Consider the following 23,086-nt stretch of genomic DNA (forward strand, 5'->3'; position numbering starts at 1 on the left):
TCTGTAGGAGGTTAGAGAAATAGGGATGCATGTAGGAGCTGAAGGAGTTTAGAAAGATCGGGAGGATTGAAGGGACAGGAGATGGTTGGAGAGTTCGGGAGGGGAAAAGGAGCTGGAGGTTTTTAGCGAGAAATGATACAGTGTAGGATGTCGATGTGGTTAGAAAGATCAAGAGGGCTGAATTTGCTGGACAAGCGTCGAGAGATAGGAAGGGTGAAGGGCCTGAAGGAATTTAGAGATGTAATTTGGGAGGGATTAAGAAGCTGGAGAAGTTTGGAGAGACGGGGATGTTCCAGGGTTTAGAAGAGATGAGAGAAATACGGAGGGGTGCAGGGTTTGGGAGAGGTTCGATAGAAAGGGAGGAGTGTAGGGTTTGGAAGAGGTTAGAGCAATAGGAAGTGGTGTGCGGTATGGAGGACGATAGTAAGACAGGCAGGAGTGGTCTGCCTGGAGGAGATTATCGACATATGGGTGATGTTGAAGCTGGAGGAGTTTAGAGAAATTGGTAGGGGTGTAGTTTTGTGGAGCTTAGAGAAATAGGAAAGGATGCAAATTCGTGGAGATTTGTAAAAGAGCAAGATGTGTATGAGTAGAAGGAGGTTTATGAAAGAGGGAGGAGTGTCCGGGTTGGAGGAGTTTTCAGAAACAGCGACGTTGTAGGATTTGGAGGAAGTTTGAGAGATCAGGAGGGGTGTTAAGAAAGTAAGGGAGTGAATGGCATGTAGCGTTTGAAGAATGTTTGATAAATGGGGAGGGGTGTCGTGTTTGGAGAAGGTTCGAGAGATGGTGTTGTTGGGTTTGGAGGATGTTAGAAAGGTCGGGATGTATTTAGGGTTAATTGGAGATTAAAGGGACAGGGTGAGGTGTGTGTTTCAGATGAGTTTAAAGAAATGATCTGTAGTAAAGATTCAGTCAGATTTTACAGTTGAAGGTCGGTCGAAGAAGGTTATGGAGTTAAGATGGTCTCTGAGATCGAGATGGATGATTGAGAGGGACAGGTGAGCAGTTTCAAAACAGAATTGTACAATGACTTAATGGAAGAAATTCGTTGTAGAAACCTGTGTAATAGACAAGGCGTTATGAGAACCTGAAGGAGTGAGGCATTTTTGTTTACAATCTCAAAAGACAGAGAATCAGTGTCATATAACACAGGAGAGGGCCTTCGGTTGACAGCAACACAAATAAGAAGATGTGTAGACTCTGCAAACACAATTGGCCTGCTATCTCCATAGCCCCTGGCCTAATTCCTTTCTGCCTCCTAACCAATATCGTATTCATCGTATCTCTGGCTCATTAATCCATATGTTTTAAGGAGCAAGTTCATTGTTCATATCATAATTCGCTTTAGACTGAAGTTTCAAATGTAAATGTTCCCTCGTTATAGTCAATAAACTGCAATAAGATTTGCCTTACTAGAGCAATGAAAGGCCAGTTCAGACAAATCCATGCTTCCTCTTTGTAGTTAGAGCAAGCCTGCCCAGTGACAATCATTTGTTTGGTGTGTTCTAGTGGACGAGTGATCAGCAAAGGAACAATATCTTCATTACATGTGCTGTTTTGGGATAGGGCTGGTGGGACATGGTGCATTGTACATAAAAAAACACGGCAAAATCATTTGGCCTGCAGAAAGAAAACATCCAAACCTCTCCGTTTACCGAATCGAGCAATTGCTGATGTGAAATGAGACCGGTAGTCAGTGATGTCAACATCCAAACCGATAAAGTTACTATTGCGAACTGAAAGTGCTGTCGTGAAAGGTGTTAACTGGAAATGTTTGTTTAGTGACCGTGATTGATGTCACACTCCAAGGATTCGAACTGTGTCACTGCAGGCTTTCCCTCTCCTATTATTACGAGGCTTCTTTCAGTGATTTATCCCGTTGTAGCAGCAGATGGATCAACGCCGATAGTAACAAGGATCAACATCTGCAGAGACATGGAAAGAAGAGATCAGAATCTGAGACCATTAGACTGGACTATTCCAACAATGGATCAGAATCTGAGAACGTTAGAATGTAATGTTCCAACAATCGACAGGAGTTTATTATGGGGTCTTTTATATATTTCCTGTTGTTGGGAAATTGTATCATATTGGATATTAGGTGTACTGCTGATTATTCAGGCGGGTTTTTATCCCATTCTTGCTATCATTGGTGCACCTGGTAAGTCTCTCTATCTTGTCCTTTTATTAATTCCATAAAGTATGTTGAATTTCATAGTTATTTCGATTTTATTCCTTTTTGACAATGCCTGAAACTAACGTAATCAGTCTCAGTCACCAACTCCACTCATTACCCATCAACTTCAGACCTCACCCTCATATCTGAGAACGAAACTGTTCATAGTATCGAGGACTTTTTTTTTTGCCTTGAACTGAATTATGTCTAACTATTGTCTTCATTGCAAAACCTGTCCATCAGCACCTCCATTGTATCCCACGTTCCACCTCTGTGTCAGTGCTGTTCCCGAATAAACCGTTTTCTATGCCTTGGTAAAATCAGTCTTTATGGTTCCAGCTTTCCAGCACCCACTGTTCCAGTTACACATATTGCGATCAAACTCTTATCTTGTCTCCAAGCTTCACAATCGTGACTTCATATCAGAGTAGTTTTGTTGTTGAGCAGTAATTCAGAAGTGCAGGATATTATTCTTAAGGCACTATTTCAAATCCTAGCACAGCTGATGGCAGAACGTAAAATCAAATTATAAGAATTGTAATAAATGTCAAATTCACTTATAGCAAACGTAAGGTCCCGACATTATGCATGAAAGCCTATCTATTTCACTGGTGTCCTTTGCCAAAGAAATCTAACATTATTATCTGGTTTGGTATAGGAGTGACTTTAGACCCCAACAATGTGCTGACCATACACTGCCTCGTGGATTGGCCTCAAAATCAAGGGCTAATAATATTGATCAGCAAAGTTGCCCTTGGCAGCGATGCCGACATCCCATGAAATAACCAAATTAAATGTTGAAACAAACAAAAAAAGGTGGAGATTTGGAACTGAAAGAATCAGTTAAGTGCTGGGGAAATCGAGCAGGTTTGGAAAACTCTGTTAAGAGAAAAACAGAGTTAACATTTCGAGTTCATTGAACATACATTGTGACTGAATGCAGCTGGGAAATAGTGAGATTGATGCTGGCGACAGTGACCTCTGCTTTTAAGAGGTGTGAGTTGAGTAGATGGAGAAAAACAGACAGATAGAGAGAAAAAAAACAAGTAAACATTGGGATTGTTGATCACTAACTGGGATTGGGAATAACATGTGAGATTAATCTAATTTATTTTTCACCTTTTCCCATATTCATGAATGTCATGCCTAGGTAGCTCCCCCCTCTCTCTTTTCTCTGAGTATGATCGTCTTCATTCATTCAATAATGGGTTGTGAGTGTCGCTGGCTGGGTCAGGATTTATATCCCTTTCCCAGTTGCCATTGAGAAAGTGTTGATGAGCTGCTGTCTTGAACCACTGCAATCAAAGTGCTGTAAATTGCCAACGTATTGGTTCATGCAGTTTCTTTGGCACTTCGAAGCGATTAATATAACTGAGTGGCTTGGCAATTTCAAAGGGCAATTGAGAATCAACAGCATTTCTGCAGGCGTGCGGTCATATGTAGACCAGACCACGAGAAGATAGCAGATTTCCTTCCGTGAAGGACAATTTTGAATCAGCTTTTTTTTTCTGACAATCGGCGATAGTTTCAGAGTTTTATTAAATTCTTCATTCCAGCGGTTATATTGAATTCAAATTCCACTGTCTGCCGTGGCATGGTTCGAATCCAGCGTACATTTCTTGGGACCGTGGATCATTAGCGTGGAGGTAATACCTAGACCATTGCCACCCCAGCATTTTCAATCATCTCAAGTGATAATAGTCATGTTGACCTTATCGTTACAGTGGGACAGAAAGTTGAGCAGGGACATTGTCAAGTAGTTCTATGGAGAGCGGAACTATTCATGTTTCAGGTCACTGGGACTGTACATAGCTGTAATCAGTCAAGTAAAGCAACTGAGGACAGGAAAGCATTTCCAGCACCGAATGGGTTTTCCATGCATACACGGATTTGACTTGCTCCTGTCATTGGAAATCCAGTCGAAGTTCTGGAAATTACTTCTCACGTTTGCGTTGTCATTTGCTGCATTCATTCAGGGAAACCTGTTGACGCCACTCTGAGTGAAGTATGTGCACTGCCTTCACAGTGTACCTGGGTTTGCAACATGGCTAACAAATGGAGCAGAAGTTGCATAGAAGGGAAACTCTGCAACCAGAGTAGAGAAGGATACTGCACTATCCTCTCTGGATTTTCAGGAATATTTTCTTATTTATACATATTCCAGGGGCCAATTTTGAAGCCAGTTTGATTCAACAATGGGAACGTAACAGAGCTGTGTCATCTCCTTCAGCGTAAACTGTAATCTCACACCAGAGAGAGGACTCTGCTGATACTGGCCATGAAGTGAACTGATTGGATTCTGGAACTTTCCGAGCAGGAGTGACTAACACACCGATAATGTGGCAGAGACCCGTCCTCTGATATATTCACAACATGACAGAGGCCATCTCTTTCCAATGCAGTGCATATGTTGATTCTGTCTCCACAGTGGAAGGAACAGAATAACAGATAGGCCTGGGGAACTGGGCAAGTTCGATAGCTCTTTTCGAGGTGCTACTGACATGGTGGGTCAAGGGTCTCCTCTTGTACTGACAATTTCTTGGTTCTGTGAGCTACATCTCTGTGTATTGATGGATGCAAAGTTTTTCAAAGCAGTTTAGTTATCGTGACCGCACAGTGTGAAAACAGGACGGAGAGGGAAAACAAAAAACTAAATCCTGAAAAGCTCGATGCCAGCTGTCGGGAAAATAATAGTACTTTTTGACTAGACACTTCAAGAATGATGATATGATTTGATAGAGTCAGTCTAGATTCAGGAATGTGAACTTATGTTTGATAAACCTACTGCGGTTTGCACAGAATATTGTTTGTGACATCAAAAAACGGGAGTTGGAGGTGAACAGCTGATTTTTCTGAAGACTTTTGAAGTTGTTGCACGCAAATGAGTCAACAAAGTTAAGAGTCCTTCTGAAAGGGGTGAATATATACATGCATTGAGAATTGGATCTTGGGGAGAATACAGAGAGTACGTTCCTGCTCTTGGTTGAAGGACATTGCTCATAGGGTAAACATATATCAGTGCTTTGAGCATAGCTATTCACACAGCAAATGAATGATTTGGTTGTGAGATTCATACACCATCATTCTCATTTCGCATTTATTAGAAGGCGAGAGGATGGGAAATGCTGTTGGTGAAAGGGACCTGGGTGTCCCCGGACATGAGGACAACAAATAATCAGCACAAGAAATAGCATGTTGCCATTAACTGTGAAATTATTCAAGTACAGGAATAAATTATCATCCTGATATTGTAGAGTATCGTTGAGGCAATATTTGTGGTAATTTGTACAGATTTTCTGTCTGTTATAAGAAATGTTCAATTTTCCACAGAGGCAGTGCAAAAGAGTTTACCAGACGACGATGGTACCATGAGGCGAATGTGAAGTAAACGCGTTTTCAATCAGTCACACTCTGAGAGAGTAGGAGGTGAATGCACTGCAACTTGAGGGTTGTGGACTGACATGTATTATGCTCAGAAAATACAGCATAGAGTAAGAAATTGTATATTTTTTTCTCCATGATATGTGATTCCTGATAGTTCACATACCTGTGTGGAGCCCCATGCTGGTTGAGAGGGAGCTCCAGGCTCTGAATTAACTGTCACGATCTGAACGTCAAGTTGGTGTGTGACCCTGAACTGTACACAAATCTCTCAGCAGCCACAATGCTTTACTTCAGAAAACGTTAGCTATTCCTACCAGCTTCTGACATCCATAGGAATGCAGTCTGTCTTCTCGGTGAGGGAAAGTGCCTGTTTCAGACGTGTCATACATCATTGAATTTCCGTCCTCACTGTCAATAAACTATGTTACAGTAACATCTGTGTACCGTTAACAATGGTTCCTGATGAACACCTCGGTGTGCTAACTGGGCTCTTTGCCTCCCTATGCAATGGGCAGGTGGGACTGAATGAGCCTTCTTCTTATCAAATCGGTTCGATGCGATGAACGGCTTCGTCATATTACTGTGAAATCAGTTTGAGGTGTTGAATAAACTCTTTTATTACGGTAGTAATGACCAGTGTCTAGCAGTACTGTTACGTGAATGTTAGTGTTGTCCAGGTCGTACTGCATATTGTTACAGACGGCTTCAGGAGCTGGAGGGGTGGAGGGAGAGGGGCGGGGTTGGGGTGCTTTGTCCTGAACATTTCTTAGTCTTCAGTGAACATCCCCACTTCTGATCTTATGGTGTGGTCAAGGCATTTATTGAACAGCTGAAGATGTTTGTGCTGTGGAAGCAATGCTGAGGATCTCCTATTGAGATAACCCGTGACTGAGAGGAGTGAGTTCAATTAACTACAAATATCACGCTTTGTGCTCTGAATGATCTCAAGCAGTGGGAAGTTTACAACGGATTCCATTACGTTCAATTTTGCTCGGGTTCCTTGATACGATCATCAGTCAAATCCTGCCTTGATATCAGGGCCAGTCATTCCTATACCTTGTGTTCATGCCTTTTGTTAATGTCTTTTAGTCATCGTGTATGTGTGGGAAGTGTTTCATTTTCACAGAGGGTAGTGACTGTCTTGACATCACTATTTCAGAGAGTTAGGGGAGATTGTGTACGAGATGTTTGGAAGGGGGGGTACAACGAATTTTAAAAGCATCAGAGAGTTGAGGGCTGCAGGGATTGGGCACAAGAGAGGAGTTGAGGCCTGGAGCAGATCAGCAATGATATTATTGAAGTGTAAGTGCGGATTGAGGAGCTGAATGACTTACTCCTGTTTCTTATGTTCTTGAATTCAGTTACAGGAATGTCAGTGGTTGTAATCGTCCTCGAATTCTTATTATTGAATGTTGCAGTCAGGGAGACCAGAGGAATTTGTGGGCAAATTCTGTGAGTTGTATTCACAGTAGATCTGTGCCAACAAATTGACCAATAAATGGAGAGAAGGGTAACTTTTGTAACAAGAGAGGAAGGGGATGTTCCACATTGGCACCACATTCCCTTCCGATTTACATTTTCCAATCCATTAAAAACCGTGAATGACAGTCTTGAGGGCCTGAAATGTCCCTTCTGTTTCTGCACACCAGGTATTATAACCAAGCAGCCTCTAATGTGTAGCACATTTTGGGGGCAGAATTAAACATTGGGAAACCGGACTGAGGGGCATGAATTGGTCATGATTCCCTTTACCCTGCTCCAACATACCATAAGGTCGTAGTTGATTTGTTTGTAAAAAGGGCTGCACTTTCTTATCTTTCTTATCATTGACTCACTTCACTGTCAAATATCTCACTAATACAGGTTTGAATAAATGCAACACGTAACACCAGAACCTTTGGGGAAGAGAGTACCAACTCATGTGGCCCGTTGAGAAGTTTGATCGATATTGGAGGGTAACTGTGCCCTTTTCTAGTCTCACTCTTCACGAAGTTCAATTGTAATCAGATTGGTGATATGGTTAGTTATGTAACCCTCAGACTGATTTGTGTTCAGTGGTCGGGACAAGTTAGGCAGCTGTCCTAAATGTGCAAAAATAAATAATCTGTTGGAATGATAGATGAAAAATAAATTGTTCATTTAACATGTGCACATAAGTACTTACCTTTCTATAAATTCTGAGGCACATGCACAAAAGCACATGCAGACATTGTTTTACGCACACAGAAACACACGCACTTCCTGAACACAAACACAAAAATAAAACGCTGTCGATACATTAACCTACAAGAGGTTTGTCAAAATTATTGTTAAACGCATGACAAAAAGAAAATCAGATCGTGTTGAAAGATAGACTGCCTCTGAAGTTATTCTGCCCTGACAAGCTGTTGACAATGGGGTTTCCTCCTGGTATCTACCTGAATTCCCTTTGCTGAAGGAAGTGGAGAGATTCCAATGCATGCTCAAAGTGAATCCTCCACGAGTGATAACGATGACTGACGGGTTTTCAACTCTTGTATGCTGCTGTAAGCAGGAGCAATGAAAGAGAGGGAGCAATAGGCTGTTGTTCCTCAGGTATGTTACATGTTCGCAGTGTCTGAGATGAAACATACAGTAATGTTATCCGACCACAAAACTGTGTCATGTGATGTCTGTGTGAATATTCTCTGGACTCTATGACACCATCCCTGTTCCATACTCCATGTGGGAGCGTTTTATAATTTGAAGAATTTTTCTTGTCATTTTGGTATAATACCTGTCTTCATAATATCAGTGTCAAAATGAAAACTGTACATTGTTTTCTGAACTGCGAAGCCATAATCTTATTCTCCTAAAAAAGCGGAAACATTCATCAGCTACACATCTGATTTATTCAATTTAATACCTTCTACGTTTAAAATGAATATCTGTCATTCTCAGGCCTGAAGTGTTATGAACTGGCGAAAGTTCTAAAAATCATGACGGACATGAATACAGTGAATTTCCATTTTGCTGGTGTGGGGATGTCGAAAACTAGATGGCCGAGTGGAAATGTTTAAAGGGGTGCTGATGCATAACATTTTATCAGCCAGAGGATGTCGCTTGCATGGAATGAGCTGCCAGTCGAAGATGTGGAGGCTGGTAAAATTACAATAGTTAAAAAGCCAACTGGATGGAAATATGAAAGGAAGTGCTACGAGGGTTATGGGCCAAATGCTGGTATGTGGGTTTAGATCAAATTGCGATGTCTGTTCATCAGTGACGAGTTGGATTGAAGTGTCCGTTTCCATACTGCATTCCTCTGACACACATAAGACCGTAAATCCCTGAACAAGTTATTTGAAACATATTGAAATCCTTCTGAAGCGATTGATTTTTTTTCAGTTGAGCGAATCATAACTGCATCTAATACATCAAATGTGATCTGAACAATTCCATGCACTAATGCACTAAAACATCACGATGAGTATACACCTATAACCTTTGCATGAAATAATATCATTTCAAATACCTTGCAAATCACGTGCTGACTTTGCAGTTTAACTGCAGATTCGTGTGTCAGAAACACATGAATTCTTTTGGTCCACTCATTTCTGCAATCTCGCTCAATTTATGTCTTTCACTGTTATTTTACGTTTCCATCATAGTTCAAAAATTCCAGAACCCACATTATTGCACTTTTGCTGAGGTTTTGTACACTAATCTCCCCAATCCATATCCCAGTGCAGACCCTCCCTCCCCAATTAAATGCTCATCTTGGTGAATGAGTTAATTCAGCTCCATCCAAACCGTCCCCTGATCCAATTCATTCATATATGTTGTAAATAGTTGATGATCAAACACGGATGCCTGAGACACTCCACCACGTTATAGCTTTCCAACCTGAAAATAAACGTTTCTCCCTGCCATCTATTTCCTATTAGTTACCCAGTGCTCCCCTTTGCTGTGTACAAGCCTGGAAAGTTGGATAGTCTCATCCTGTGCTGTGCAATTACATGCAATGCAGAAAACTTCATTGTATTTGTGCATAACTCCTTAGAGGGCAGAATGGTCTCCTCCCATCTCATCGTAACGATACTGACTGGCTGAATGGGATCTTCCTCTAAGTCTCTATCTGCTTCATGGTTAGGGATTGGAGAAGAACACATGGGATAGGAGCAGGAGCTGATGATTCGGATTATTGAACCTCCTGCACCAATCAGAATGCTTTGATTGTGATGTGATTGCGGCTGAACATCCTTTTCCTGTTTGTTCCCAAAAAACATGGATTCTGTTGTTCTTTTGAACTCAAGCTTGAATGTTTTCAGTGAACTAATCTTCACTGGTGTTTGGTGATGGGAAGAGCAGAGAAGCCACAACCCATAAGAGAAAGGATAATTCCTCCTCAGCCAGAAATTTGAAGGTCGCTTATTCTCTAAAATGTGTTCAACTCAAAACTATCACCACACTATTGAGGCACAAGGCCACAACAATTAGAAACAGATATAGACCATACACCCTCTCAACCTTGTCCTCATTTGCTTTAATCCTCGACAGTTAAATGCTTATTCAATTCAGCCTCCACTGAACGTACCGGAAGACAACTCCACATACCCATAATTTCGCAGAAGTCTAAGGAATTGGAGCAGATTTAGGCTATTCGGACCAACGAGTCAGCAGTAGCGTGTGATTTCGTCTGAAGGTTTTTTGAACTCTATTCTCCTGCCTTCTCCAACTGAACATTATAGAGTAGTAGTGATAGAGATGTACAGCATGGAAACAAACCCTTGGGTTCAATCCGTCCATGCCAACCAAATATCCCAACCCAATTTAGTCACACTTGCCAGCATCCGCCCCATATCCCTTCAAACCCTTCCTATTCATATACCAATCCAAATGCCTCATAAAAGTTCCAATTGTACCATTTTCTCTGGCAGCTCATTCCATACACATACCAGTCTCTGTGTGAAACACTTGCCCCAATGCTGTCTTTTATATCTTTCCCCTGTCACCGTAGACCGATGCCCTCCAGTTCTGGACTTCCCAACCGGGGAAGAGACTTTGACTATTTCCCCGAACCATGCCCCTCATGTTTTTTTTTCAACATCTATAAGGTCACTCCTCAGCCTCCGACGTTCCAGGGTAAAGAGGCCCAGCCTGTTCAGCCCCTGCCGTTCGCTCAAATCCTCCAACCCTGGCAACATCCGTGTAAATCTTTTCTGAACACTTTCAAGTTTCACAATTTTCTTTCGATCGGAATGAGACCAGAATTGCACGCAATATTCCAACAGTGGCCTAAGCAATGTCCTGTACTGCCGCACCATGACCTCCCAACTCCTGTACTCAATACTCTGACCAATAAAGGAAAGCATACCAAACACCTTCTTCACTATCCTATCTACCTGTGACTCCACTTTCAAGGAGCTATGAACCTGCACTCCAAGGTCTCTTTGCTTACCAACACTCCCTAGGACATTACCATTAAGTGTATAAGTCCTCTTAAAGTTTGCTCTCCCCAAATTCAGCACCTCGCATTTGTCTGAATTAAACTCCATCTGCCACTTCTCAGCCCATTGGCCCACCTGATCAAGATCCTGTTGATATCTGAGCAAACCCTCTTCGCTGTCCACTGCACCTCCAATTTTGGTGTCATCTGCAAACTTACTAACTGTATCTATTATGCTCGCATCCAAATCATTTATATAAATGACAAAAAGTAGTGCACCCAGCACTGATTCTTATGGCAGTCAATTGGTCACAGGTCTCCAGTCTGAAAAACCACCCTCCACCACCACCCTCTGTCTTCTATCTTTGAGCCAGTTCTGTGTCCAAATGTTTGGTTCACCCTGTATTCCGTGAGATCTAACCTTGCTAATCAGTCTTCCATGGGCAACATTGTTGAACGCCTTACTGAAGTCCATATAGATCACATCTACCGCTCTTCTTTCATCAATCCTCTTCGTTACTTATTCATCCCCATTAATGATAAACATAACTACCTCTGCCTGAAATGTACGATTTAATGAACTGGTCACACTTCAGTTTGGAATCCCTGAATAAGACAGTGAATGGGTGACCAAAATGCAGTAAAGAACGTTTAGGAAGGCAGTGCATGTGCCCACTGCGGTCATCACACTCCAAGGCAAGGTTACTGTTTGGAGTACTGTTGGTGGAGATGGCTCACCAGGGGAGGGCAACAGTTGCAAAGATCATGGCACTGTGGTGGGCATTGCTGTTCAGAAGGGCGGAAAAAAGACTCGTGGGACCATATTCATAAGGTAAATCGATAAAGTATGTAGCCTTCCAACTACTCAGTCAGGGATGTCACCGGTGGCCTTCAGGGCATTCTAAAAGGGGAGTTTGAACAGCCAGTTTTCTTGGTGCATACAGGCACCAACAATAAAAGTAAATAACGAGATGAGTTCCTGAAAGCAAAATTGTGGGAGCAAGGAGAGAAGTTAAAAAGGAGGACCTGAATGGTAGTGATCTCGGGATTAATACCAGTGCCATATATTAGCCAGTGTAGAAATGAGAAAATACGCAGGATGAACACGAGGCTTGACGGATCGTGTAAGAAGGAGGGGTTCAGATTTGTTGGACGTTCGGACCGCTTCTACAGAAGGTGACACAATAACAAATTGGACTGTCTGCATCTAAACCAGACAGGAACTGATAGCCTTGGAGCAGTTTTTGCTACTGCAGGGGCTGGGAACAAGAAGAGAAAACAAGTAGACAGCTAGGTGGAAACTGGACACTGTAAGAACTAAGAAGATAGCATGAATAGGGAGAAGAGTAGATGGGGAGCAGATGAACGCAAAAGAACTGGTAGCATGACACGCATATACTTTAATGCAAGTGTGTAGTGGGGAAGGAAGATGAACTTAGGTCTTGGATTCGTGCCTCCGAGTTTGACGTGTTTGCAATCACAGAGATTTGGTTGAAGGGAAGACATGAATGGCAATTAAATATTCCAGTATATAGACGCTTTAGATAGATGGAAGTAAAAGCGGGAGAGGAGTTGTATTGCTGGTCAGGGATCTGAAAGCTTTTAATCCATGCTATAGCATAATTACGGCAAAGATAATGAACAATCACCGTCCAGGAGATTTTCTTAGAACAGTATGTCAATAGTCCGACGAGGGAAAGGGCAGTATTGGAACTGGTGTTGGGGAATGAGCCAGGCCAGGTGGTAAATGTTGTGGTGGGGATTTCTTTGGGAACAGTGACCACAATTCTGTAAGATTTAGAATATTTGTAGACAAAGATGAGAGTGGTCGTCAGGGAAATGGACTAACCTAGGCCAAGGCCAATTGTATCAAAATTAGACAGGAGCTGAGAAATGTAGATTCGACACCGCTATTTGAAGAGAAGTCCACATTTGATATGTGGTAGGATGTCAAAGATAGCTAAAAAATAATGCGAGTTCAGCATATCCCGTTGAAAGCAAAGGATAGGAAAGGCAAGATTCGCGACAGGCGAAATCGTACGTCGAGCCAAGAGGAAAAGGGAAGGGTACACAAGGTCTAAGCAGCAAAGAACGGACGGGCCTTGGCGGAATATCCGAAGAGTATGATCAATCTTAAGTGAAGAATCATGCGGGCTAAGAAGGGTCATGGAGTAGCATTGTCGACCAGAGGTAAGGAGAATCTCAATCCCTTTATTCTTATGAAAGAAACAAGTGGGTAACGAGAGAAAGGATTGTTCCACTAAAGGATAATGAAGGAAGCCTGCTTGTTGAACTTGAGAGAATGGGTGAGATGCTGAATGATGATTGTGTATCAGTGTTCACTGAGGAAAGAAACATGATGAATGTTGATTTTTGAGACAAACGATTGATTACTCTGGATCACGTTGACATACTTAGGAAAGATGTGATGGATAGGCTTGAGGTTGTTAATGTGAACAAGTCCGCAGGACCGGATGGGATTTTTCCCATGTTGCTGAGGGAGGCGACAGAGGAAATAGTTGTAGCTCTTACAGATATTTTTGCAGCATTTTTAAACACAGATTAGTTGCTGGAGTCCTGAAGAGCTGCTCACGTTGTTCCCCGGTACAAGAAAGGTAGTCGGGATATTCTGGGTAACTACAGGCCAGTCGTCCTGACGTCAGTCGTGGGAAGGTTGCTGGAGAAGGTACCCAGGGATAAAATCTATTTGTATTTGAAAAAGAAGGTGCTTATCAGTGATAGACAACATGTTCATGTGTGGGGGAGATCGTGCCTTTCTAACATAATAGACTTTTTGATGAAGTTGATAGATGAAGGAAGGGCTGTAGATGGTATATACATGTAAGGCACTTGATTATGTTCCACATGGTAAACTAATAGAGAAAGTGAAGTCACATGGTGCACAGCGTGTTCTCGCGAGGTGGATAAAGAACTAGTTGAGCAACCACAGACATGGAGTATTAGTTGAGGAGAGTTTCTCGAAATGGAGAGAGATGACCAATGGTGCTCCACAGGGGTCAGTGCTGCGGTCACTGTTATTTGTGATACACATAAATCATCTGGAAGAGGGCACTCTTTGAATGATCAGCAAGTTTGCTGATGACACGAAGATTGAGGCCATCTGGGTTGTTCAGTATTGGAACTGGTCCTCCTGGGAGCAGATGCAGCGGAGATTTACTATAAACCGACCGACTCCCACAGCTGCCTAGACTACACCTCCTCCCACCCTGCCCCCTGTAAAACCGCCATACCATATTCCCAATTCCTTCGTCTCCGCCGCATCTACTCCCAGGAGGACCAATTCCAATACTGAAAACCTAGATGGCCTCTTTCTTCAAAGAGCACAATTCCAACCCCCCCCCCCCCCCGAGACGCGGTCGACGATGCTCTCCACCGCATCTCCTCCACTTCCCGCGCCTCCGCCCTTGAGCCCCGCACCTCCAATCGCCACCACGACAGAACCGCACTGTCCTCACCTACCACCCCACCAACCTCAATATACATCCATCGTCATTTCCGCCACCTCAAACGTTGCCCATTTGGCAGGCTTTGCATGAGGTAGTGCCACTTAACACAATGGGCAGTATCTTCAATATGAAGCTGAAACTTACTCTCCGCCAGGACTGTGTTCTGGCTGCTCCTACAGATGCTGTTATTGACAGATCCACATGTGACAAGTTTGAGAATATTCTCATCTTGTTGATTCCCCCATTACTTCCAAGAGTTCGATTGTTGTTTATTTAAGGCCTCTCACTGCTCAGGCAGTGCTAGCCCAGTGGAGACACTCTTGGTAATAGACAATGATCTCCCACAACCAGAGTACATTCTGTGCCTTTGTCACCCTCAGTGCTTCCTTTGAATTCTTTTCAACATCGACGGCAATTGACTTTTCCCTGAGGGTGGAGTGGAGGGCAGTAGGTGTCCACTATCAGGCGATTTTCTTGACTATCTGTGATCTATTACTATGAATTTTCCCCGGTTCTGGAATCAATGTTGGGGAATTGCAGGGTAAATCTTTCCCTGACTGTCTCCCACGGTGCTCCCTCCACTGATGGGTCAGTCCTGCCGGTGGGACAGTTTATCTGCAGGAATGGTGATGGGGCTTCACGATACCTTATCGCTCAGGTCTGATCCTGTGAGTATGACGGTGTCAGACCGTTTCCTGACCGATTCAAGAAAGGGATAAAATTGACAATGGAGCAGGAACTAATGTGCTATAAAGGTGAATGAAAGGCACTCTATCTGCTTGTGCGTTTTATTCTCAAAACAGTTTGAGGAAATCAATGCATACATTGAGGAAAACTGAATTAGATTAGATTAGATTACTTACAGTGTGGAAACAGGCCCTTCGGCCCAACAAGTCCACACCAACCCGCCGAAGCGCAACCCACCCATACTCCTACATCTACCCCTTACCTAACACTACGGGCAATTTAGCATTGCCAATTCACCTGACCTGCACATCTTTGGACTGTGGGAGGAAACCGGAGCACCCGGAGGAAACCCACGCAGACACGGGGAGAATGGGCAAACTCCACACAGTCAGTCGCCTGAGGCGGGAATTGAACCCGGGTTTCTGGCGCTGTGAGGCAGCAGTGCTAACCACTGTGCCACCGTGCCGCCCAGCATTAAACTAATGTCATTAGTTTAATGACATTAGAGAGACATGATTACAGGGTGGCCAATATTGGAACTAAATATCCAGAACACTTTATAGCCGGGAGTGTTGGACAGAACTGAGAGGAAATAGCTGAATAAGGGATAACACCTATGTTTTCGTGAAAAGTAATCTTATATCAAATTTGTGAGCTATCATCTTTATCTTATTCATTTCTTGTACGAAGTGCCAGTTGAGTTGAGTTTGAAGAGAAATTCCCACCGTGAGGCTGAGTGGGTCTCACGCAACTTGATGGGGAGAAGGACCTCTACTTTTATGTGTTTTTATGTTTTTATGACTCCATCACATTCCATACCCAACATTCCCCTGAACATTCGGCACCCGATATTCTCCGGAACATTCTATACCTAACATTCGCTGGAACGTTCTGAACACGACATTGCCGGGAGCATTCTGTATGCAACATTCTCCCGACATTCTGTCCCTGACATTATCTGTGAACGGCCAGACTTCAGTCAATTGAACAGAAGATAAGATCCCGAGTGAAGGAGAGAAGGAGACACTGTTCCAAAGTCCCCTCGGGCAGTAAAATAAATTAATACGTGTTCCCTGCGTTTACATTTATTCACAAAACAGGATCGATCACAATTTAGACGACAGCACAGAAATTTCCAAACTCTGTTTATCTTCAAGGAACTGGGAGATAATCCTTTCGGCCAGTAATGTTTCCACGCTCCATATTGGGAGAAGTAAGCAAGTGACCTGTATCTGCTCTCCAGTGACCGAGCATGTAAACGTTCTCTAAACTTTCTGTTCTTATGGATATGTCTCTGTGTTTGGGGAGGGAGCGGTGCTTGTGTTTTCTGATATATTTTTGTCAATAATTCAGACCATCCCATTTGTTACTTGAGCTTCAGTTATGTCAGTAAATCTCTGAATACTGTAACACATTTGAAAATCTCAATTAAACTGGCAACTTTGACTCCAGGCGGATGTATAACATATTCGTTGTCCATCCTCACAGTTAACGTAGTGACGATCTATGTCCTGCTTTATAAAGATTGTGGATTATCTCCATGTGTCCGACGTTACCTGGGGGCCATGGCACTGGCGGATCTACTGGTTATTATCCTTGACCTGATAATGAGACACATTCCCATTGTTTACCGGGAGCAGTTTTATTTCCTTTGGGACATCCCTGTGTGTAATATTCACGCCGTCCTGCTTTATGCAGCCACTGACTGTTCTGTCTGGTTCACCGTCAGTTTCACTTTTGATCGGTTTGTGGCCATTCATTCCCAGAATCTGAAAATGAAATATTGCAATGAGAAAACGGCAGCTGTGGTTCTGGGAGCAATTACTGTGCTGAGCTGTTTAAAGAACATTTTCTGGTATTTTATGTTCAGACCTTTGTATCAGCTGGGGAACGACCCCTGGTTTTGTGTGGTAACAAACATTGTTCAATTCTCCCTTGTCTGGGTCACAATCGAGTTCCTCCACCACATTCTGACCCCCACTATACCTTTTCTCCTGATTCTGCTTCTCAATGTTATCACCGTCAGACACATTTTGGTGAGCAGTAGAGCCCGCAGGCGACTTCGGACTCACACCAAGGGGTCCGCTCAGTCTGACACAGAAATGAAAAATCGAAAAAAATCCATCGTTTTACTGTGTGTGATTTCAGCCAATTTCATCCTGTTATGGTCAACGTTGATGGTATTTTCGATATGGAGACGGATGTGGTATATAATGGATAACCTTGCGTCTTTAGATTATTTTGTGCGGGAACTGGGCTTCATGCTGCAGCTCCTCAGTTGCTGTACAAACACCGCGATCTATGCCGTGACCCAGACTAAGTTCAGGCAGCATCTGAAGAATGTGCTGACATATCCCTTTACCCAAATTCATCAGTCAATCAAATTCATTCATTAATCAATCCATCCGGAATTTTCTCATTTCATTTCAGTGTTTCAGCAAAGAAGCACCTGTTGCTATGTTATCAGACTGAGGGTATCGCTGTTTTGTCCAATCTTATTCCACAGGGGATTGCAAGGAGACATTCTAATGTTTCTCTCAACTCAGGGGCCAGAGAGAAAAGGCAACATCCCACTGACTGTATCAAATACATTGTAAACAATAAAAATGTTCAAAAAATAACCGAGCAGAAGAGTTAATGATATTGTTGCCTGTCTTTGCGTTGGAGAAACTGATCTGGAGAGAAATAAGCTTGGCCCAAAGTCCAAGTACACAGGGAAGGAAAGGGGACCGGTGCCTGATCTCAGAAGTGCGCTTAAAGTCACTCTGTCCTTGCTTTCGCCGGTGACCCCCAATCCGATCTGGCCTTAGGCAGAATTCACATCTCTACCCCGTTTTTTCCATGTCCACTCAACTGCATTCGTCTCTCCCATTCACCATCTCTCGCTACCTACATCATTTGCTTTCCTTTCTCCCCATTCAACCCCTCTCTTTCACTCCCTCCCCATTTCCTCTCCTCCTTTCTCCTCTTTTCGCTCCCTCTCTTCCTCCACATATTCTCTCTTTCTCGTCCCCTCCGCTTCACACTCTCTTTCTATTACCGTCCCTTCCACTCTCTCTCTTCCCAATTTTCTCTGTCTCTCGTTATCTGTCGCTCCACCTGCATCCACTCTTCTTTTTCAACCTACGACCCTCTGTCACACCACTTATCTCTCTGTCTCTCTCCCGCCTTACTGTCTCTACACCATTTCCTCACTCCTCCAACTCCACCCGATCTCTCGACTCTCCCTTACCCTCCCCAGCTTCTCAACCCACCCCACGTCAATGTGCCAGAGGGAGAGCGTAGGAGGAGCGAGAGAGTGTGCCAGAGGGAGAGCGTAGGAGGAGCGAGAGAGTGTGCCAGATATATATTGATGGAGAGGAGAAAGTTTCAGTGAGATGTATTAGGGCGGATGAGAGGGAGAGTGGGAATTGGGGAGAGGGGCATTGAAAGAGAAACGGGTAGAAAGATGACTGGGGCAGACAGAGGTGGACGGTGTAGAGACAAGGTATTGAAGCGGGTCGACAGAAAGAGAGAGCATGGGGGGAGTGTAGAGAGAGAATGTGAAGGTGTGAGAGAGGGGGAGAGATGGAGAGAGCAGGAGAGACAGGTCTAAAGAGATTGGGAAGGGGTAGCTAGAGTGGGAAGGGGTAGAGAGAGATGGAGATGGTGAGAGAGGAAGTAGTGGAATGGGGAGAGACAGAGAGAGATGGACAATTGGGGTGTACAGAGAGACTGGGTTGGAGGGGGTATTGAGAGAGGGAGAATTTGTGGGATGTGTGTCGACAGAGAGTGATAGGGAGAAGCCACAGCGTCAAAAAGGGTGGGGGTAGGAGAGAGATAGAGAGAGAAAGGCAGATTGGGAGCAGGGTAGATAGAAAGAGAGAAAGGGAGTGAGGTAGAGAGAGAGCGTGCGATGGCTTAGAGACAGGGAGGGAGGGTGTTAGGTATCTAGAGAAATGGATAGATCTATAAAATGGGAGACAGTGAGACGGGGTAAAGAGAGAGTAGTAGAGGGGGTAGGGAGAGGGAGATAGGTAGAGGTAGAGAGAGCGTGGGAGAGAGTGGGAGGGAATTGAGACAGAGTGAGAGCGGGTCGGGAGAAAGAGTGGGAGGGGATAGAGAGAGAGTGGGAGACGGTCGAACGAGGGTGGCGGAAGTAGAGAGAGAGTTTGTGGGATAGGAGAGAGAGTGAGAGAAAGAATGGAATGAAGAGTGAGAGCTTGAGTGTGGGAGGACGCCAGAGCGAAAGAGAGAGGCGTAGAGAATGAGAGGGAAGCAGCGGCTGGAGGGGGTAGAGCGAGATTGGGGGTGGGAAAGGCGAACAGTGAAAGATTGTGCGGGGAGTGGGAAAAAACCGAGATGGGCGTCAGAGGGTTTGAGAGAGTGGAAGGGGGTAGACAGAGACAAAGGGGGGAAAGGGTTAGAAAGAGGAAACGAGGTTTGCAGAGTTGGGGGAGAGAATGCGGGAGTGAGGAAGAGAGAGAGTGGGAGGCGGATAGAGAGAGGGACGGGGCAGAGAGACTGAGAGGGCTTTAGTGGAAGGGAAAGTGTAGGGAGAGGGAGGGGCTAGAGAGAAGGATGGGGCTGCAGAGACGGGGAGGAAGGTCGAGAGGGAGAACGAGGGAATATATATATATATACACACAGAGAGAGAGACAGAGCGAGTGAGAAATACAGAGAGGGAGGGGTAGTGAGAGAGAGGAAGGGGATATAATTAGAGAGAGGGAGTTGCAGAGAGAGAGAGAGATTTGAATGGGCACAGAGAGAGGGGAAAATTGTGGGAGGGTGTCGAGACAGAGAAACTGGATGCAGGGTAGAGAGAGAGAGACAAAGCGAGAACGTGGGAGGGGATAGAGCGAGGGGGTGGGGAAGAGAGATGGACGGTGGTGTTTAGAGATAGAGTAAGAGCGTGAGGGAGGGGTGAAGAGCAAGACAGTAGAAGCGGGTTGAGACTGTGAGAGATTTGGAGGCCTGCAGACGGTGATAGAGAGGGAGAAAGAGGTAGGGGTATAGTGAGTGTAGTGGTGGTAGAGAGAGTTTGGAAGTGAGAAGAGAGAGTGTGAGATGGGGCGAGAGAGAGTGAGAGAGTGTGAAGTATTTAAGGAGAGGGAGAGGGATAGAAAGAATGGGGACGCGGGAGAGAGTGTGTTGGAATGTGATCGAGAGAGACAGAGGGAAGAGGGAGAGAGGGAGTGGATGAGTTGGAGAGAGAGAGAGATAAAATGGGAGAGTTTAGAGAAGGACAGAGTGGGAGGAGAGTAGAGAGACAATGCCTGACAGAAAGACAAAGAGTGGGAGACAGACAACACGCCGCGTCAGAGAGGGGAAAGTGTTTGCGCAGAGAGAAGGCAGAGATGGAGAAAGTGAGTGGAAGGGAGTACAGAGTCGTTGGGGTGCAGAGAAAAAGAGAGAGATTGGGAGGGAAGTAGCAAGGGTGAGTCCGGGAGTCGGAGTGGTTTAGAGAGAGAGAAGGATGAGATGTAGCGAGAGATAGTGGAGGACGTGTATAGATAGATTGGGAGGGAACAACGAGAGTTGAAAGGGGTGAAGAGTGTGGGAGTGGGAGGGGGTCGGCAGAGCGAGTACGATAGAGACCGATAGAGTGCAAGAAAGAGTATAGAGACAGATTGGGAGGTGGTTAGAGAGAGAGTGGGGGGGGGGGGGTGAGAGGGAGAGATCATGGAAGGGAGATAGAAAGACGGTGTGGGAGTGGGGACGAGGGAGAGAGTGGCGGGGGGGTGCAGGGACAACGATTTGGAAGGAGAAAAGTCAGAGAGAAATTGGGATGGGATAGAGAGAAAGACAGTGCGGCGGGAGAGCGAGGATGAGCAGAGGGGTTGGAGACAAAGAGAGTGGAAGAGTTTTGAGGGACAGAGTGTAGGAGGAGGGTAGATACAGTGTGAAGAACAGATACAGAAAGAGGGAAAAACAGAGTCGAAGGCGGTTGCAGAGAGGGAGAGTAGGAAGGAGTGCTTGAAGTGTAGGCAGAAAGAGACAGAGGGACGGGAGTGGAGACAGAGAGCGGGAGTGAGAATGGGGTAGAGAGACGCAGAGAGTGATGGGGAGCGTGCGAAAGTGTGAGTAGGTGGAGGTAGATAGTGGGACGGTGGTAGAGAATAGGAGAGGGGGTAGAGAGAAAGACCAAGGAGCAGAGAGATTGATAGTTGCAGAGAGCAAGAGAGGAAGAGGGAACAGAAAGAGTGGGAGAGTGTAGGAGGGCTACACAGTTAGAGAACGTAGGAACAGAGCAGAGGGAAAGAAACAGAGAGAGAATATGGGACGGGGTAGAGAGAATGGGGAAGGGGAAGAGACAGAGGGTGGTATATACATATCGAAAAAGAGAGTGAGTGTGAGGTGGAGAGAGAGAGAGTATGAAGTGGGAAGAGAGCGCGAGAGATTAGGCGATGGGTGCACAGAGAGCGCGATAGAGAGTTTGATGGGGTACAGAGAGATGGGTGTGGCTAGAGAAAGAGTGGAAAAGGGGTCGAAAGACATTGAGAGAGGGGCAGAGACATACTGGGAGAGTGGGAAGGGTCAGAGAGAAAGTGGGAGGGAGTAGATAGGCAGAGATTGATGGGGTGAGAGAGAGTGTGTGGTGGTGGAGAGAGAGAAAGGGAGGGTTTGAGAGAGCGCGAGTGGGATGATGATAGAGAGAGAAAGCGAGGCTGGAAAGAGAGAGAATGGGTGGTTTGTGGAGAGAGAGGATGGGAGAGTTCAGAGATAGAGATAGTGGGAGGAGGATAGAGAGTGACAGACAGAGAGACAGATAGAGATAGACAGACAACGAGAGACAGTAGAGGGTTTTGCAGAGAGAGAGAGACAGAGAGAAAGTGTGGGAGGGAGTATAGTGAGAGATAGAGAGCGAGCGACTGTGCTTGGGATGAAGAGAGAAAGAGAGAGTGAGATTGACAGTGGGAGTGGGGCAGACAGAGAGTGAAAAGGGTGTAAACAGTGAGAGAGTATTTAGGCTGTAGTGAGTGAGTCGGAAGGAATAGAGACAGAGTGGGACATTTTGAAGAAGGGCTCATGCCTGAAACGTCGATTCCCCTGCTCCTTGGATGCTGCCTGACCTGCTGCGCTTTTCCAGCAACACATTTTCAGCTCTGATCTCCAGCATCTGCAGTCCTCACTTTCTCCTCAGAGATATCGTGGGAGCGAGTAGAGAGGGAGGGAGCGAGTCAGTGGGAGTCTGTGCGAGAGAGTCGGAGGGTGTAAAGACAGAGAGAGCGGGAAGGCAATAGAGAGAGAGAATGGGAGGAGGGTAGAGAGAAAGAAAGTGGAAGGACCAGAGAGAGAGTGAGAGGAGGGTATAAAGAGAGAGTGGGAGGTGTGTAGAGATTGACTGGCAGAGAGAATTATAGGGAGAGAGAGAGAGAGTGAGATTTGTGTAGAGAGAGACAGGCAGAGAGTGGGATGAGGAAGAGATAGAGTTGGAGTGGGATAGAGAAAGTGGGAGGAGTTTTAAGAGAGGGAGGGATAGAGAGAAAGAGACAAAGAGAGAGAGTGTGTGACGCGGATTGAGAGACTGAAAAAGGGTACAAAAAGGAAGAGACATTAGAAGGGAGTATAGAGAGAAGGAGTGGGAAGGTGTTAGAGAGACAGTGTGGGAGTCCGGTAGACAGAGAGACAGAGGGAGAGAGAGGCAGACGGGAGAGAGACAGTGGGAGACAGGTGGAGAGAGAGAGAGAATAGGAGGAAGGTAGAGGTAGCGAGAGACAGAGAGTGTGGAAGGCTGTTAAGAGAGAGTAGTCGGGGGAGGAGAGACAGAGAGTTACTGACAGGGTAGAGAGAGAGTTACTGACAGAGAGACAGACAGAGTGAGACAGATAGACAGCGAGGGAGATTGCAAGTGGTTTGCAGAGAAGGTAGACAGAAAGAGAAAGCGTGGGAGAGGAGTCGAGAGAGTGGAAGAGTTTGAAGTGTTTATGGAGAGAGGGAGAGGCGTACAGAGAGGGGGACGTGGGATAGATAGAGTTTGCAGGTGGA

At 45.0% G+C, this 23,086-nt stretch overlaps 1 protein-coding gene across 1 annotated transcript; it reads left to right on the plus strand.

The window, feature by feature from the left end:
- The first annotated feature begins 1,986 nt into the window (after positions 1-1,986).
- Positions 1,987-17,514, plus strand: LOC148139860 (putative G protein-coupled receptor 139). Its single transcript, XM_087980685.1, has 2 exons — positions 1,987-2,161; positions 16,607-17,514. The coding sequence occupies exons 1-2, from the start codon at positions 1,987-1,989 to the stop codon at positions 17,512-17,514; spliced, it is 1,083 nt and encodes a 360-aa protein (XP_087836811.1).
- Positions 17,515-23,086: the final 5,572 nt, after the last annotated feature.

Source organism: Chiloscyllium plagiosum, unplaced genomic scaffold, assembly GCF_037043375.1.
Source record: "Chiloscyllium plagiosum isolate Xiang-an unplaced genomic scaffold, Cpla_swu_hap1 HiC_scaffold_37, whole genome shotgun sequence".
NCBI classification, from domain to species: Eukaryota; Metazoa; Chordata; class Chondrichthyes; order Orectolobiformes; family Hemiscylliidae; genus Chiloscyllium; species Chiloscyllium plagiosum.